The following is a 14,919-nucleotide window of genomic DNA, read 5'->3' as shown; positions in this document are numbered from 1 at the left end:
TAAGGTGTCATTCCTAAGTGAATTAGACTGAAATGCTATAAACCAAATTCAGCAATCACCAGACACCAACACCCCTGATCAGTTCAACACCCAAACTGACTTTTCAGGCAACCTGAGACAGTCAGGTCAGGTATTTATTTGTATGATCAGAAGGCAAGTGTAGTTTGTAGCTACTGTAAAAGTCAGCTGCTGAGAAAACTACTAAGTGAGAGTCAACTAAAACAGTAACGCTGTGGGCCAGAACGAAACACTGAGCGTGAAGCTGCTGAGACACTCGGCAGGGCCAGGTCATAATTCTCTGTGGTTTCATCATTCAGTTCATTATTAATATGAAAATACAGATTATAACAACTTTAAATAACTCTTCTAGTGAGTTCCAACGTTTAAAAAAATGAATGCGAGACCAATTTAAATTTATAACAAAGGGAAATAGTCCAAGAGTTTTTTTTTCTCTTGGAGGTGTGATGGACTACACTTCCAAACCATCTTCCCTACAGAAGATTCACCCTTGGTTTTTACAAGTACATTATAAAACACATCCAGTACAGCACAAGAACATCCGCTCAAGTTATGCACAATTCAAGGCAGTTAGACAGTCTCTCTGTCTCACAGTCTCTCTGTCTCACAGTCTCTCTGACTGTTTCTCTGTCTGACTGTCTCTGTGTTAGCAGTTTAAAGTAAAGAAAGGAAAGGGATCTGTCCCTTTAATAAGTAACACAGGGCTTTGGCTTGCTGCTATGGGTCTGTTAATGAAGCAGATGAATCAGAGTGTAAGATAATCCACCAGGCCACACAGACAGACAGACAGACAGATAAAGACTGGGCCAAACCACAATGCGGCATTAAAAGTATCCCGTAGAGGTTTCATCGTAAACAAACATGGCTTTGTTTACATTCAACATTTCTCACTTTTTACCACTTAAAGCTGGACTGTGCTAACACAGTAACACATCCGAAGCCAAAGTGAATCCACAGGGATAAATCTGGTCTGATCTTGACTAGGAGTTTGTCAATTTGAAAGAAAAAAAGATTGATTTAGATGAACAGTGAAGCTAATCTGTCTCCAGGGTAAAACAACCCACTCTGTTGTTGTACTGCATGAGAGCAAGAAAAACCAGAGTCAAATTCCTTGTTTGTACGCACAAACTTGGCCAATAAATCTGATTCTGATTCTCCCAAATTCTTCAGCTAATATTTAGTTTTAGATTAGTACAAAATTAATTTTTTTCTGTAATATTACTGATACCTTTCATTAAATAGGAATATTTGTCACTTCTTTAATAATTTGTTCCATGCCTTTGGGGTGTCAAAAAATTTACAATAACTTTTTATATGTGTGTGTAACCCAGAATGCCTGTAGGTGATTAATATCAGTCTTGTCAAATGAAGTAATGCAACATTTTGGAGAGTTTCCCATAAATCCTGGTCCTACAGAGAGAGCATATGCAAAGCGAACCTGGGTTTGTTAAACAGTTGTCTGGTTAAGTTGTCTCCATTACATTACATTTTCCAAAGTCTTTGCAAATGTTTAAAGAATTTTCCCAACATTTCTCACGCAAAGGTTTAGTCATGTTAGTCACTGGACACAGGAGCCCATGCAAGAATGCACTTAAATTTTAACAGACTTTAAACACAGAGCCTGTTATGAAGGTCAGCACATCACATTTCAGCTTGAGCAACTGGATCCAAACAGGAGCCTGAAGTCATGGTTTCAGTTTCCATGATTTATTTCAAAACAAATCAAAACTACTAAAACTACTATTTCTGGGCAACTCAGAGGTATAAGATTGTTTTCACTTTACACGTTCCTACTGTGTTTTTTGTAAAATGATTGCTTCCTTTACCCAGGCTGGGTACAGTACAGTTAGATGGATGATGGCGACAAGAGGAGATGTGGAAATATTTTACTTATGCACCTTCCCATAGCTCACTTAGCTCAAAGTTTTCTGACTTCTACATGTAGTTTTGTGCATTTCTTCAAAGACCACTGCGATCTTAAACTTTTCCAAATGTGACCTCTGGACTAAGGTAACATTAGCAGCATCTCTGCGCTGTGTGAAGTCACTCAGTGTTTAAATTAACTACACTGGCTCAATCAGTATCCCAGAGGAATGAATTGGTTTTTAAGAAGTCTGCGTACTGTAGCGGCAGGGCACAGACAGGCCAAGTCGTGCAGTCTCTATTCCCTCTGTGTCCACGAGGTCAAAATTACCATCAATCTGGACAGCAGCAATACAAGCTTGGCTGAGCACAAGTTTTAGTTTACAGCACGATGGGCATGCTGCCATGCTGTTCAGCTCCTCGAGTGTAGTGATCTACTTTCAGTGGCCACAGTTCAGCTCTATTTCTCTGACTCGTGTCTGTTTAATGGTGAATATTTGCACAGAATTTCACCTGACAAAGGTTTAAGGACCGAAACATTAGTGGGTGCAAGTGATGGACAGCATGCAGAATTTTTGGGTTCTTTTAATACAATGATCCTATAACCTATAATAGCACTCCTACCAATTAAACCTAAAAATGACAAGTTCTATTCTTGTTCTTATCAAAGTAACTCATGAAAACCATAAATGTTTCTTCACTGATAAAAACGCTGTGGCTTTGATCTACATGCTTGAAAATCCTGAGTGACAAGAGGTGAGGTTGACAACAGGCCAGTATCTTTGCTAAAGATAAAATTATTAGCTGATTGACAGAAAAACAATTGGCAACTACTTTGATAACTGATCATCAATACCATCAGGGAGACTTCTCATTAATCCCCAAATTATTCTGCAGTACAACAACCTTACACATGCAGAGTCATGAAGAACTATGCTCAGAGACAAGAACAAAGAGTCCTGCAACAGGTGGTCTGTCCCCCTCAGAGCCCTTATATTAGCATCATGGAGTCAGTCTGGGATGACAAGAAGACATAGAGACACTGAGGCAGGTTCTCCAAGATGCTGGAACAACCTACCTGCAGAGTACCATGATAAACTGTGTGCAGGTGTACTGAGGAGAATGACTGCTGTTTCAAAGACAAAGAGTGGTCACAGCAGATCTTCTACTTCCTGCACTTTGTATGAAATTATTTTCAAAACCCTTCTCACTTTAATTTTAGTGCCTAAAACATTTGCACGGTAGTGTCACCTCACCCAACCCTACTTCATACACCCAAGGGTGATTTCAGGTTAAGTATGAATGACATCCTGCGACATTTCAGAAGAGGCCACTTCAGATCTGAATGGTGATCAGAGAGCTCAGCATCTCCCTCCTTCTCTGAGGGAAACAATCCATTTGACATCTCTAAGCCAATCTCGTCTCGAGTCACTCTGCCTCCTCTAACAACGACACACACACTTCCTTCTCCTAAGATTTCTCAATGTAAGCCTCACTGTAAAGGGGGAGGCAGGTGGACAGAGAGAGCGGCCGCATGGGGCCGGAGGTGAGGTGGACAGAAAGGGGGCGACGTACGACTGACAGCCAGGAGACAGCAGCTCCTGAGGTTTCCATTACCTGAGACACACTGCCCAGCCACTGGCAGCCCTGTCACCTTAGAAGGGACAGCATTCTCAACTTCAGTATGAACCCAGACAGGGACACCTGTTATGCAATATTTAAGATACTGTCAGAAACATCAATAACAGACAGAACATATAAACATACACTGCTATCATGTGCAGGGATGAAAGTATTCAAATCCATTACTTAAATGTACCCGCACAACAATATGAAAATACTCCATTACAAGTAAAGTCCTGCAAAAGTAAAACAACTTGATCTGCACTAAAATGTCCCTGATTGGTATATTAATATCTATAACATCATCTGGTGATGTTACTGCTGTGTATAACACAGCAGAAAATGGAAGCACTCAAATAACACAAGTTCCTCATAATTACTTTCCACCACTGATCGTATGCACAAACACTGCCTGCACTTCGCAGCGACTGCACCATTGCCAGACTCTAACTACCTGACTCCTGTGAGGAATCTCTAATCTTTGAAATTGTATTTTTTGTAATACGTTAAGAGGGGTACCACTACTTACTACCCAGTCTAAGTTAATATATTGCTTATAATGTTCATTAACTGGGTGACATCATATGGTAAAGTAACCAGAAGAGAAAAGTCAACAAACCACTAACTAATATTTCCGTTGACAACGTGTTTTAACATCTCAGATGCAGATGTAGTGGATGTCTGTCTTCACCATGACCGCCTGAATTCAGGACAACAATCTAGTTCAGAACAACAAAATGTTAACAAAATGTGCAGAGGCAGCCAGCAGGCCTGAACACACAATGGACTAGGGAGTCAATGAAAACAAAACAGACCCCCACAGACACTAACTCTCCTCTGCCGGTCACTCACTCACTCACTCACACACACACACACACAGACTGGTGAATACTATCCATTACAGCATGTACACTGCTAAAGACATACAGTATAATAATTGTTCAAGAGGAAATAAATTACAGGTATTTACTGTGACTGACAGCTAAAACACAGTACTCCATCATTTCTCTGATCCTGATCTATGTGGTAGGGGATTGTGGCCTTCATCCGTACATCATAGCAGCATTATACATCAGTAACAAAATGAGGTGCAGTAATCTAACTCACCCAGGCTTAAGGGGACCCATCCATAGGTACTGACTTCCCCAAGTCAAGTGGATGAAAAGGTTTGAAGAGGGGAGTCTGATCAACTATACAGTTTTACTGCTGGACTGTAGAGGAAACGTGAGAGAAACGTGAGGTGTAGTATAGCCCTTTGTCCTGTGGCACCTGAAGTTGGCGAGCATATCGGTGCCTGCATACAATTCTGCAGCATTGGTTTACCACATACGTGGGGAGGAGGTTGCATTTCAGGATAAGTGTCAGTGAGTGTTAGTGGTGGACTGCTTGGATTTAGTTTATGAACCCCAACACATATTGTCTTCCCTGTGCTTAGACGCCGCCATAGACAAGACGCTCCTAAGACAAAAACTGTTCACTGCAAACAACTTGCAAATTATTATTTTAGAATATGGATTAACCTGCTGATTGTGTTCTTGAATAACTGTTTTTCCTTATAAAAAAAATGAAAAAGTGAAAAATTCCCATCATAATTTCCAAAAGCTTGAGACACATTTACAAAGATGCCAGCAGTTCAAAACCGAAAAAGACAAAACATTCACGTCATAAAGTGACTCAAAAAAAATCACATAGAATAGAACAGGATACAGTAGCTGCTGATTAACTGCAAACTAATGAATCATGTCACTAACAATTTCAGCTCTATGAGTAAATCTATTAATAACCAACAAAATACATTTTGTATAACAAAGACAATCCGTTCAAATGTCCACAGTCTATTGCTTTTGCTGTGACTCTATTTAATTATCGTAAATAGTCTGTTTTAGTGTTCTGTCATCTACCTATACAAATATTATAACTCGGCGTAAGTGACTTATTTCTAAAATATGAGAAACACCAGAGGGCACCGCACACCATACAGGAAGGACGCAAAAAAAAGGCAAAAACCCAATCAATTTTTAGGATGCTCCTGTGAAAAGTGATACAAATGATATCATGCACGTAATCAAATATAATGGACTGGCACTGGGGGTGTATCTGCAGTCAACACCTCCTGTCTCACACATCACCAACTCTTTAACGCAGCTGCGGGCAGCCAGTGCTGCCGTGGATACAAGAGATGGGCGAGCGGGATGCAGCATGTGGTGATGCCAATCTGCTAAATGAATGATACTTTTTCTATATCAGCTGAATGTCAGCTCTGAAGTTCAGCCCTAATCAGAAAATATCAGGGACAAAGCAGAGTGAGCTTTCAGAATAAAATCAATGGGACCTTAAGTGTACAGCAGGAACACACATCAGTGCACTCTCTTTAGGACATTAAGACAGGTGGCTATCCAGTTTTCATTTCTTCATTCAGTCTTAAGAAACTGGCAGAAAATGCTGCTGTTTGAGGTTTCACAAAACAGCCAAGCCGAGCATTGTGGAGCAGGCTGAGGCATGGACCGCCATGGACAGTCGTAGCTTCAGCTCTGTTTTCAAGCATCAACCAAATATTATAGCTTCTGCAGATTCCAGTGCTGATGCATATAAACAATTGTGCAGGCTTGATGAAACAAACAAACAAACAAACAAACAAACATACAAACAAAGTTCTTAGATTGGACTTAACACGATCACACTCATGTTTTCTGTTTTTGTTAACTGTTTTACTGACTTCACAAGTTAGCTCTTTCAATTTATTGGCAGAATTATAACTACCTGTTCTCCTTTGCAGGATTCACTGAGACATCTTACAGAGGTGACCCTCTATTTATTTCAAATCAGTTGTTTTTTGTTGTTGTTGTTGTTGTTGTTTTTTTTTGTTTGTTTGTTTGTTTGTTATCAATTAAATCTACAGATGGGTCACGAGGGCGTCGCCTTCAGCAGTCTCCCAAAATGCAAGTTTACCCGGCGCACACGCGCCTCTGTCCTTCCCTCCCTTCGTCTCTTACCTTCTCCTTCTCCTTTATGGCACGGCTCCACCACAGGCTGGCATTGTTTCTGAAAATCTGAAAACACACGCCCGGTAAAACTATCCCCCGCTTCGAAACACAGCTGAACTCAGAGAGTGAACTTTCCCGTTAACTCACATCTGCCGTTAACTAACAATGGTGATGCTGCGAGCTCATGTGGGGGGAGTGACGTGCTGCTTTTACGGTCTCCTCTCAAGTTCCCGCTCTGGATGTTGTGGAGCTGTAAAAACACTGATTTTAAGTGTTTGTGGTCGGATATAATGACAAACAAATATGTGTACAGTTGCCACTGTGCATTATGTGGGATCAAGCGTCAAGCTGCTGTTTTTTTTTTGTTTTTTTTTTGTTCCAGCAACAAGTCGGAGGAATCAGTGGTTTACTTTGTGTCTTATTACATTTATCAGAACATCTCGTCCGTTGTTTTCGAGAGCACCTGAAAGCAGCACAGGCAAGGTAAAGTGCGCAGCTGCGAAGCTAATTTCTGTAGTAGGTGGACTGTTTCATCTGGTCACTGTGCAACATACAGTGCTGCTTGAAAGTTTGAGAACCAACCAGACTTGGTCAAAGTTTTCGTTAAAAAAAAATCTAAATAACCTTATGAAATGAACCTCCAAATTCCAATTTGTAAATCAGGCCTTCCAAATAAGGAACGCATAGGAAAAAAAAGACATACATTTTCATTATTTACTCAACAAAAGTAATTTATCTCTCAAAAACTGAAAATCTGCTATGTGCAAAAGTATGTGAACCCTTTTAGCTCGTGGCACCCCCTTTTGCAGCCATTACTTCAACCAAACATCTTTTGTAACCACTAAACAGTGTCTCTAATCTGCCTATGGGGATTTTTACCCACTCCTCCTTGCAGAACTCAGCCAGCTGAGAAAGGTTGGAGGGACATCTGGCATGTACCGCTTCAGATCTTGCCACAGCATTTCTATGGGATTGAGGTCCGGACTTTGACTGGGCCAATCCAGAGTGTGAATCTTCTTTCTTTTAAGTCATTCCTTGGTCATTTGCTGGAATGCTTTGGGTCATTGTCTTGTTGCATAATCCATTTTTGTCCCAGCTTCAACTTCCTGACTGATGGCAGGAGATTATTGTCAAGAATTTGTTTATAGGTCTGGGAATTCATGATTCCCTGGATAATATGGAGGTGTCCAGGTCTGGAGGCAGAAAAGCAGACCCAGACCTTCACATTTCCACCATCATGCCCCATTGTTGGGAGGGGGTTCTTTTCTTGATATGCAGTGTTGACTTTTCTTCAAACATGGCGCCTGTGATTGTGACCAAATAATTCAATTTTGGACTCATCTATCCAGAGAATAGACTTCCAGAAGGCCTCTGGTTTGTCCAAGTGCTGTCTTGCAAAGTTTAAACGGGCAACTTTGTTCTTTCTTGAGAGCAGAGGCTTCCTTCTAGCAACTCTCCTATGAATGCCATGTCTGTTCATTTGTCGCCTGATTGTAGACGCATGTACATTTATCCCAGATGCTGCCAGAGTGGTCTGTAACTCTCTAGAGGTGATGTGTGGGTTGGCCTTTATCTGATTTATTATTTTTCTGGTGCTTCTTGGTGAGAGTTTTGATGGCCGTCCACCTCTGGGCGGAGTTGCAGTGATGCTGAGTGCCCTCCATTTGTAAATGATTTGTGTTACAGTGGATGGATGGAGCTAGAATCTTTTGGAGATGGTCTTGTTCTTCCTAATGTCCTCTGACGTCTCCTTTCCTCTCTGTATTGTTGATCTGTATGCTTCAGGCCTTGGCACAGCAGTGGTTTGGTTGGTTTCCTCTCTCTTTTAATCAGTGCTGCTCAAAACCTTTCCTAAGGATGTCTCATTTGATTGGTCAGCTTAACTGATTACTTGAGCACCCACATGTTTCACCCGAGTCTATTACCGACTTGATTTTACCAATGCAGCTGGGGTTCACTTACTTTTGCACATACTCTGATTCCATGTTTCACGTAGTCTGCTGGCTACTGACACAGTTCCCTCAGAACAAGTACATGGAATTGATATACATAAATCTGACATTTCATTTATAAAAGCACGACTGTAAGTGGTGTAACTGTGCAGGAGTTATTCCTCAGAGCATAGTTTCCACTGAGGGTTTCAGGTTGAAATTTACAGCAAAACCTTTATTAACATTTTTCTCCTGAGTGGCCAGCTGCCAAAATCCAGGGGACAGAGGATCTGAGCTGATGCATAAATTGACTGGCTACACTTACCTGAACTGTTTGGCCCTATCTTTTTGTTTTTCACTGGTGGTCAGACAAAAAAGCTAAATGAATGTGTTCCCCTTGTCTTCAGGGATTAATCATTTCAATATTTTCTGATATTTGATAGACCAAACAATCAATCAAATTTGCTCAGATACATTTATCATTAAGTACCAGATATCTATCAGTTAACTTCATACACAGTGCATCTCAGTACACCTGCACACAGCTTATCATGGTACTCTGCAGGTAGGTTGTTCCAGCATCTTAGAGAACTTGTTCTTGAACAGTTCCTCTGTGGATTTAGTCTGTCTCAGTGTCTTTCTGTCTTCATGTGATCCCAGACTGACTCCATGATGTTGAGATCAGGACTCAGTGGGGGACAGACCACCTGTTACAGGACTCTTTGTTCTTCTGGTCTCTGAAGATAGATCTTTATGACTCTGGCTGTGTGTGGGGTTGTTGTTGTACAGTATAAATTTGGGACCAGTCAGACATCTCCCTTATGATATTGTGATGAATAAGAATCCAACAATCTAAAGTGTCTATAACTTTGGCACAAAGCTGAAAATGCTGACATGTTTACAATGTAAGAGTTGTCTTTCTCTCTGCGGTGCAGCGTGATATGATTGTTTAAATGTGAGCAAAGTGCCTGAATTTATTTTTTCCATCAGTCCACACATGCTGCCAAAGTGACTACTCTCAGATACTTTGTAAATGTGCTATAAAGGACACCCTTTCTACAGTAAATGGCTTATAAATTGTACCTATATTTGTTTTATTAGTGGTGGTTGAAACATATGCTAATGCACTGTAGAGTATTTTAAGCTATTGGAAGGGGTATATTTTGGGTTTCTGTGTTGTGAAAAATCCCACTGGCTGATATTATCCTTTCTATTTGGGAATTGTGCAGGTATAAGTGTTGGTAATGGTATGGTAATAAATGCTTGTGGTTATCTCTCTTTCTTATAAACCACCAGATAGTGTGTATGTACTGAAATCATGCATCTACATTTACAGTATTTTTCAGACAGCTTCCAGAAATACTCAACTCTGAATAAAGAAAACTGCCTGTTTTATTATAAACCAGTGTATAAGTGTTAAGTATTCTTAAAAACAACAAACCTAGATTCCTCCCTCCTCCCTTTATTAAAAACAAAGACTCAAAGCAAATGAAAAAAAAAAAAAATTAAATCACTTTTAACAATCAGCATAAAAATGAAAGAAAAAGACTAATGTCCCTAGTGCATTCCAATCAAAGCTATAATAACTAGAAAGTAAGTGTTCATTAGATTGATTAGACTGAGTGTGCTAGCAACTGTGCCTGCATTGCAGGTTTTCAGTAGGGTTCAGCCTAGGAGCTGGTTTTGATTGGTTTGACAATCACTGAGCTGCAGGCGAACAGAGTGGGGAAAAACGCATTCAGGAAATTATTCTTCAGTCGGTGCAGGAAGTGGACGTATCTCACTCCAGCTCCATAATTAGAGAACACATGCGACACCTGCAGGCCAACACAGAGACATGCAGTGAAAAATGTGGACACACAGAGGTGACTGCACCTGTCAGGGGACACACTAACTCACCTCTTTCCAAGTGTGTGAGTAAACGCTGAGGTCTTCAGTGGGCTTGACGGTGTGCTCGGAGATCACCGTGGTTTTGTCCGCACCCAGTAACTTTACATGCAGCTCGTAGATGGACTCGTGCACCTGACTCTCCTCGTACCTGACAAAGCAACAGATAATTAAAAGTTTATAGAGAAGGTGCTTCAAGAAATTACAGTTAGGAGCTCTGCAATTTTTTTTTCTTTTTTAAAGAACTGTTTTGTGCATTTTTGCCTTTATTGACAGAAACAGTGGAGACAGACAGGAAAGATAGGACGACACGCTGCAAAGCGCACGACTCAAAATTAAAATATCAAAAAATACCTGAGTGGTTAGGGCCCATACCACATGAGCATAAATGCCCTGTGTAGCAATTCTCTGGACCATCTGATGCATGAAATGAAAACTGACTGTAATCATTACACAGTTATCAAAATAGCTGCCTTTTATTTTTCTATCAATCGACTACTAAGTTAATTGACAAATAGTTTCAGCTCCAGAAAGGGTCCTGAAAGAACAGATAATGATCATATGATTCACTCCACATATTTGTTAGTGCAACCTGAGTCAGAGCACAGCAGATGAGCTGAACATGCAGAAATGTGAAATATTGTCTACAGACAAATACATAATTCAGTAACAATACAGGAATATATAAGTATGTATTCATGGATTATTTACTTATTATCACTGGGTTTAAAGTGGAGCCTTTATAGCTGTACCTGTAAAGCCTTACCAAAGTTACTGTATATAATTAATGACTGAAGTCAACCTTTGATTCTCAAGTCCAACGACAAACTCATCTGTTTTGTTTTGTTTTTTGCAACTCCTAACAATGTCCAAATAAAGCTGACACAAGTCCAACCACTTTTAAACAAACAGTAGAAACCAGTATTTGTACTGGTTTGTTTCCACAGAAGATGGTTATATAAAGTTGTTGGATTTCCCTTACACCTACAGACAAAATGTTATAAGTCCTATTAGATCATATACTGCTTTACTGATTATGAACACTGGGTTACTTATCTTAATGTACTGTCAAAGGGCTCTTGCACTTTGATGCTAATTAAAATAACTGAATTAATCAAAAGCAGGTTTTTTTCTATAGGCAAATCTAATCATAACACTATTCTCTAGATACTATCTGTATAAACACAAAAGCTGAAAGCCAGACACCCGTCCATGCCTGAACTATACAATCACACGTACAAATGCACAGACTGAGAAACTTGTACTGTACATGGTGTCATTTATGTGTGTAGCAACCAAGCTGACAGGGCCACAGTGATGAGCAATCATAAATGGTGTGCTATATGTATGAATGTGGGATGTGGGTGTGGAAGGGGACTCATTAACTCACCAGTCTTGGATGACTATTTCAGGCTGAAATTCATCCAGCAGCTCTTCCCACAGTCCCTCTGCCTTCAGGTCCACAACCTGCTCCATGGAGAACCAGCTGAGGACAACAGAGCAGACAAGAGTCACGTTTACCACCTGCTCATAATTTGGGACAAACTTTTTTTTTGTCATATTCAAAGTTGCATTCTGTCGTAATACCTGCTGGATGTTTTATTGCAGCTGGGAGTATTTACTCCCTGGTAATCCCTGTTCTAACCAAATGCATGGTAAAGATCTGACCTTCAGTTGCACCCACCTGTACTGAGGCAATGCACAGATCACAACACCCTCTGGGATGCCACTTGTATCATAGGGGAGGACTTCAGTGCTCGTGGTCCAACCAGTGAAGTCACCTATGAATTAAGAGATCAGCCTTACAAAACTTTTTTTTTTTGCTGCTAAACATGCTGATCACTTGTGTCTCTCACCATCAGGCTGAAAACGTGGAGGTCCACGTGAAGGCACTTCAGGCAGATCAGCTTCAGGTGGGGGGGTGTCCTTACTCAATCCTGTGGCAAGAATAAGACACAGAGACAACTGTCAGAGGCACCACACCTACTGAAGCCACTGTAATCGCACTGCAAACATCACAAAGCCAAAGAATGTATCTCCCTGACCGGGTGACTGGGTGAGGCTCACTCACACTTCAAGTATTCAGTATTAGTCAGCAGCTCCTAAAAGTCACAGTTTGAGACACAGGTCAACTGTGCTACTCCCTCACTCTTAGTCAATCTGCTGTTTTTGCCCTACCATGTGTGTCTTGCTTGTCTCCTGTTTGTCTTTCTTTGTCTTTGTGCATGTTTTTCTGGGGCTTTCTTTCCCTGCCAATCCACCCATCCACTCATCCAGCTCATGCAGTCAGAATTTCTTTTAGAACAGCTGTTTACTACTTTTCCTCATTATACATTGGACTGGACCATTTTCTTCTATAATAATAAATACACCTATTATAATAGCTTTAGATAATTGATCCACGCACCTTATACCATCTATCATCTTTCTTCCAATTTCACTTCTTATCGCAGACACTCTGAATCTTGCAGTGCTGTTGATCTGCTCAATTTTAGATGCTTCTGACAGCAAAAGCCTCCATTACACAGGGCTTCCTGCAGTGGAGATCTCAAAACCTTAGCAAATACTATCAAAATGATTTGCATGGTTCTGCACAACAGGGAGTTACTGGAACAACGATCTCTTACGATTTGGATGAACTGCCTCTTTAAACTCAATAAACTTTTCTATTGAGGAGAATGAGTAACCTAAGTGAAATAGTACATTTATGACAAGTGATGCAAAGAAAGTTTAACAAGCAGACAGCAGGCTGATGGGCCCCTTTAGTGTGTTGTATGGTTTACTTAAACAGATAAGGCTGCATCATCAGTGCAGATGCCACGCTGATACCCCCAAGGAAAAATACTGACCTCAAAAATTAAACCAAGAACAGCAAAGAAAACATTAACTTCCTGAAGATCAGGATTTACACAAGTCTTGCCCAGTCTTGCTTTATACTTCTTCAGATTACACAAAGGACTTTCAGCAGTGTTCATGAGGAAGTGTGTGTCTCACTGGCTCCACTTTTCCACGGCATTACTGTCAAACTAAGTTAGACTACTGTAAATGTACACTATCATCTGTATCCGCACCAAAGTCCAAGCCCAGTATGGATCAGTGTTACTGAACTCTGAACGCTCCTCTGGATCAGTACTGAACAGGACAACAACATGAGTCATGTTACCAAGAGAGCTGTGGTACCGTGAGGTGAAGGGTTCCTCAGTAAATTTCTCCCGAGCGGCTTTGCGTCATAGATGGACTTCCAGTCCAGACTGTCGGGCATCGGTGCGCCGTGCAGGCTCCACTCAGCCTCACATCTCTTCTTCCACTCAGCGGCAGACATGGTGCGGGCAGAAACTGTGCAATCTCACACTAATTCATCCAGGAACTGGACAGATTTTTATTGTAGGCTATAGTATACGCCACACCCCGGTGTTGTAATGAAAGCACAGCAATGAACGCTGCTCCCTGGACTCTTAAAGTCACAGTACAGGCACCGAACAAGTACCTGCAGGGAAACTTGACGGGGGGAGGACTTGATATGTCTTATCATAGATTTAATATCATAAAATATATACAGAATATTAAAATGAAGAAAATATGTTTCACATTATAAAAATAAATTTCTTCTTCTTCTTCTTATTGTTACATGAATACAATTGTTAATAGAAGATATTATGTGATCTTAGACATTTTGTTAGGGTATCTAAAGAAACGAGTGTAATAGGAGCCTAATAGTAAACTGAAGAAGGGTGTTCTGGAGGCCCAAAACTGAGGAAAGGTTATTAGAGAAATCAAAAATAAAACCGAATACATCAATAAACTACAGCAATAATGCTGTTCACTGAATATTTAAAATGAAAATAAAAATCAAAATAAAAAAGAACTTTTCTCTGGAGAGTGGAGGAAAACTATAAAGCTTTATGTTTCATCTTGTTATCTTTCACAGTTTGTCAGTTTTGGGGCTCAAGATGAAGTTAATCTGAAAACAGAAACTGTATTGAAGCAGAAACAAATGCTATGTGAGATGAAATGTGTGAGGAGGACAAAACCGGTAATGGGACTAAGGAAATATAAAATTACAGTCTTTTTTAAAAAGTATTTTGAAAATTAATTGAAAATCTTTTTTTTGTCAAAACCTAAAAGCAGTGAAATAATTGTGTTAACTGGCACATTATTCACATCTGTTAATTAAGAACAATTAACCAGTGAAAGAGTTTAGAAGTACTCCTGCTGCTGACCTCAGATTCCACGAAACACACCTTAAGAAATAAATCACTTTTCTGACTATTCTGTCAGCTGTGGCAGCCTGTCCTCCAGCTCATATTGTTTCTTTCCCAAGCCCTTTGCCCCTTTACAGGAATACAGAGATACTACAGAGACATGGCCTGACCTTTGGACCGCTCCCATGCCTATACATTCAGCAGGCAGAGCTGAATTTAAGCTTATCGTTAAGCTTATCGTTTGATATGGATCAAAATGCAAACTTTACATCTGCCAACTGAAGCCAATCCGAGTACTGCATAAAAAAATTACACACACACACGTATACATATATACATATACATATATATAATAAAAATACTGTCACATTAATAATACGGAAGTACAAGATATATATAATAGGAAATATG

The 14,919-nt window shown here is 40.3% G+C and overlaps 1 protein-coding gene across 1 annotated transcript; it reads right to left on the bottom strand.

Annotated features, from left to right (window-relative positions):
- Window positions 1-9,861: 9,861 nt before the first annotated feature.
- nccrp1 (P1, F-box associated domain containing) lies at window positions 9,862-13,721 on the bottom strand. The gene is made up of 6 exons (XM_041051620.1): window positions 13,487-13,721; window positions 12,163-12,243; window positions 11,991-12,087; window positions 11,697-11,792; window positions 10,319-10,457; window positions 9,862-10,236 (listed from the first exon to the last, which is right to left on the bottom strand). Exons 1-6 carry the CDS (start codon window positions 13,626-13,628, stop codon window positions 10,090-10,092), a joined length of 702 nt encoding a protein of 233 aa, XP_040907554.1. The 5' UTR covers window positions 13,629-13,721; the 3' UTR covers window positions 9,862-10,089.
- Between the last annotated feature and the right edge of the window lie 1,198 nt (window positions 13,722-14,919).

The sequence above is a fragment of the Toxotes jaculatrix genome, chromosome 12, assembly GCF_017976425.1.
Source record: "Toxotes jaculatrix isolate fToxJac2 chromosome 12, fToxJac2.pri, whole genome shotgun sequence".
NCBI classification, from domain to species: Eukaryota; Metazoa; Chordata; class Actinopteri; family Toxotidae; genus Toxotes; species Toxotes jaculatrix.
The sequence above is the reverse complement of the archived record's forward strand: the minus strand, read 5'-3'. Positions and strand labels throughout refer to the sequence as shown.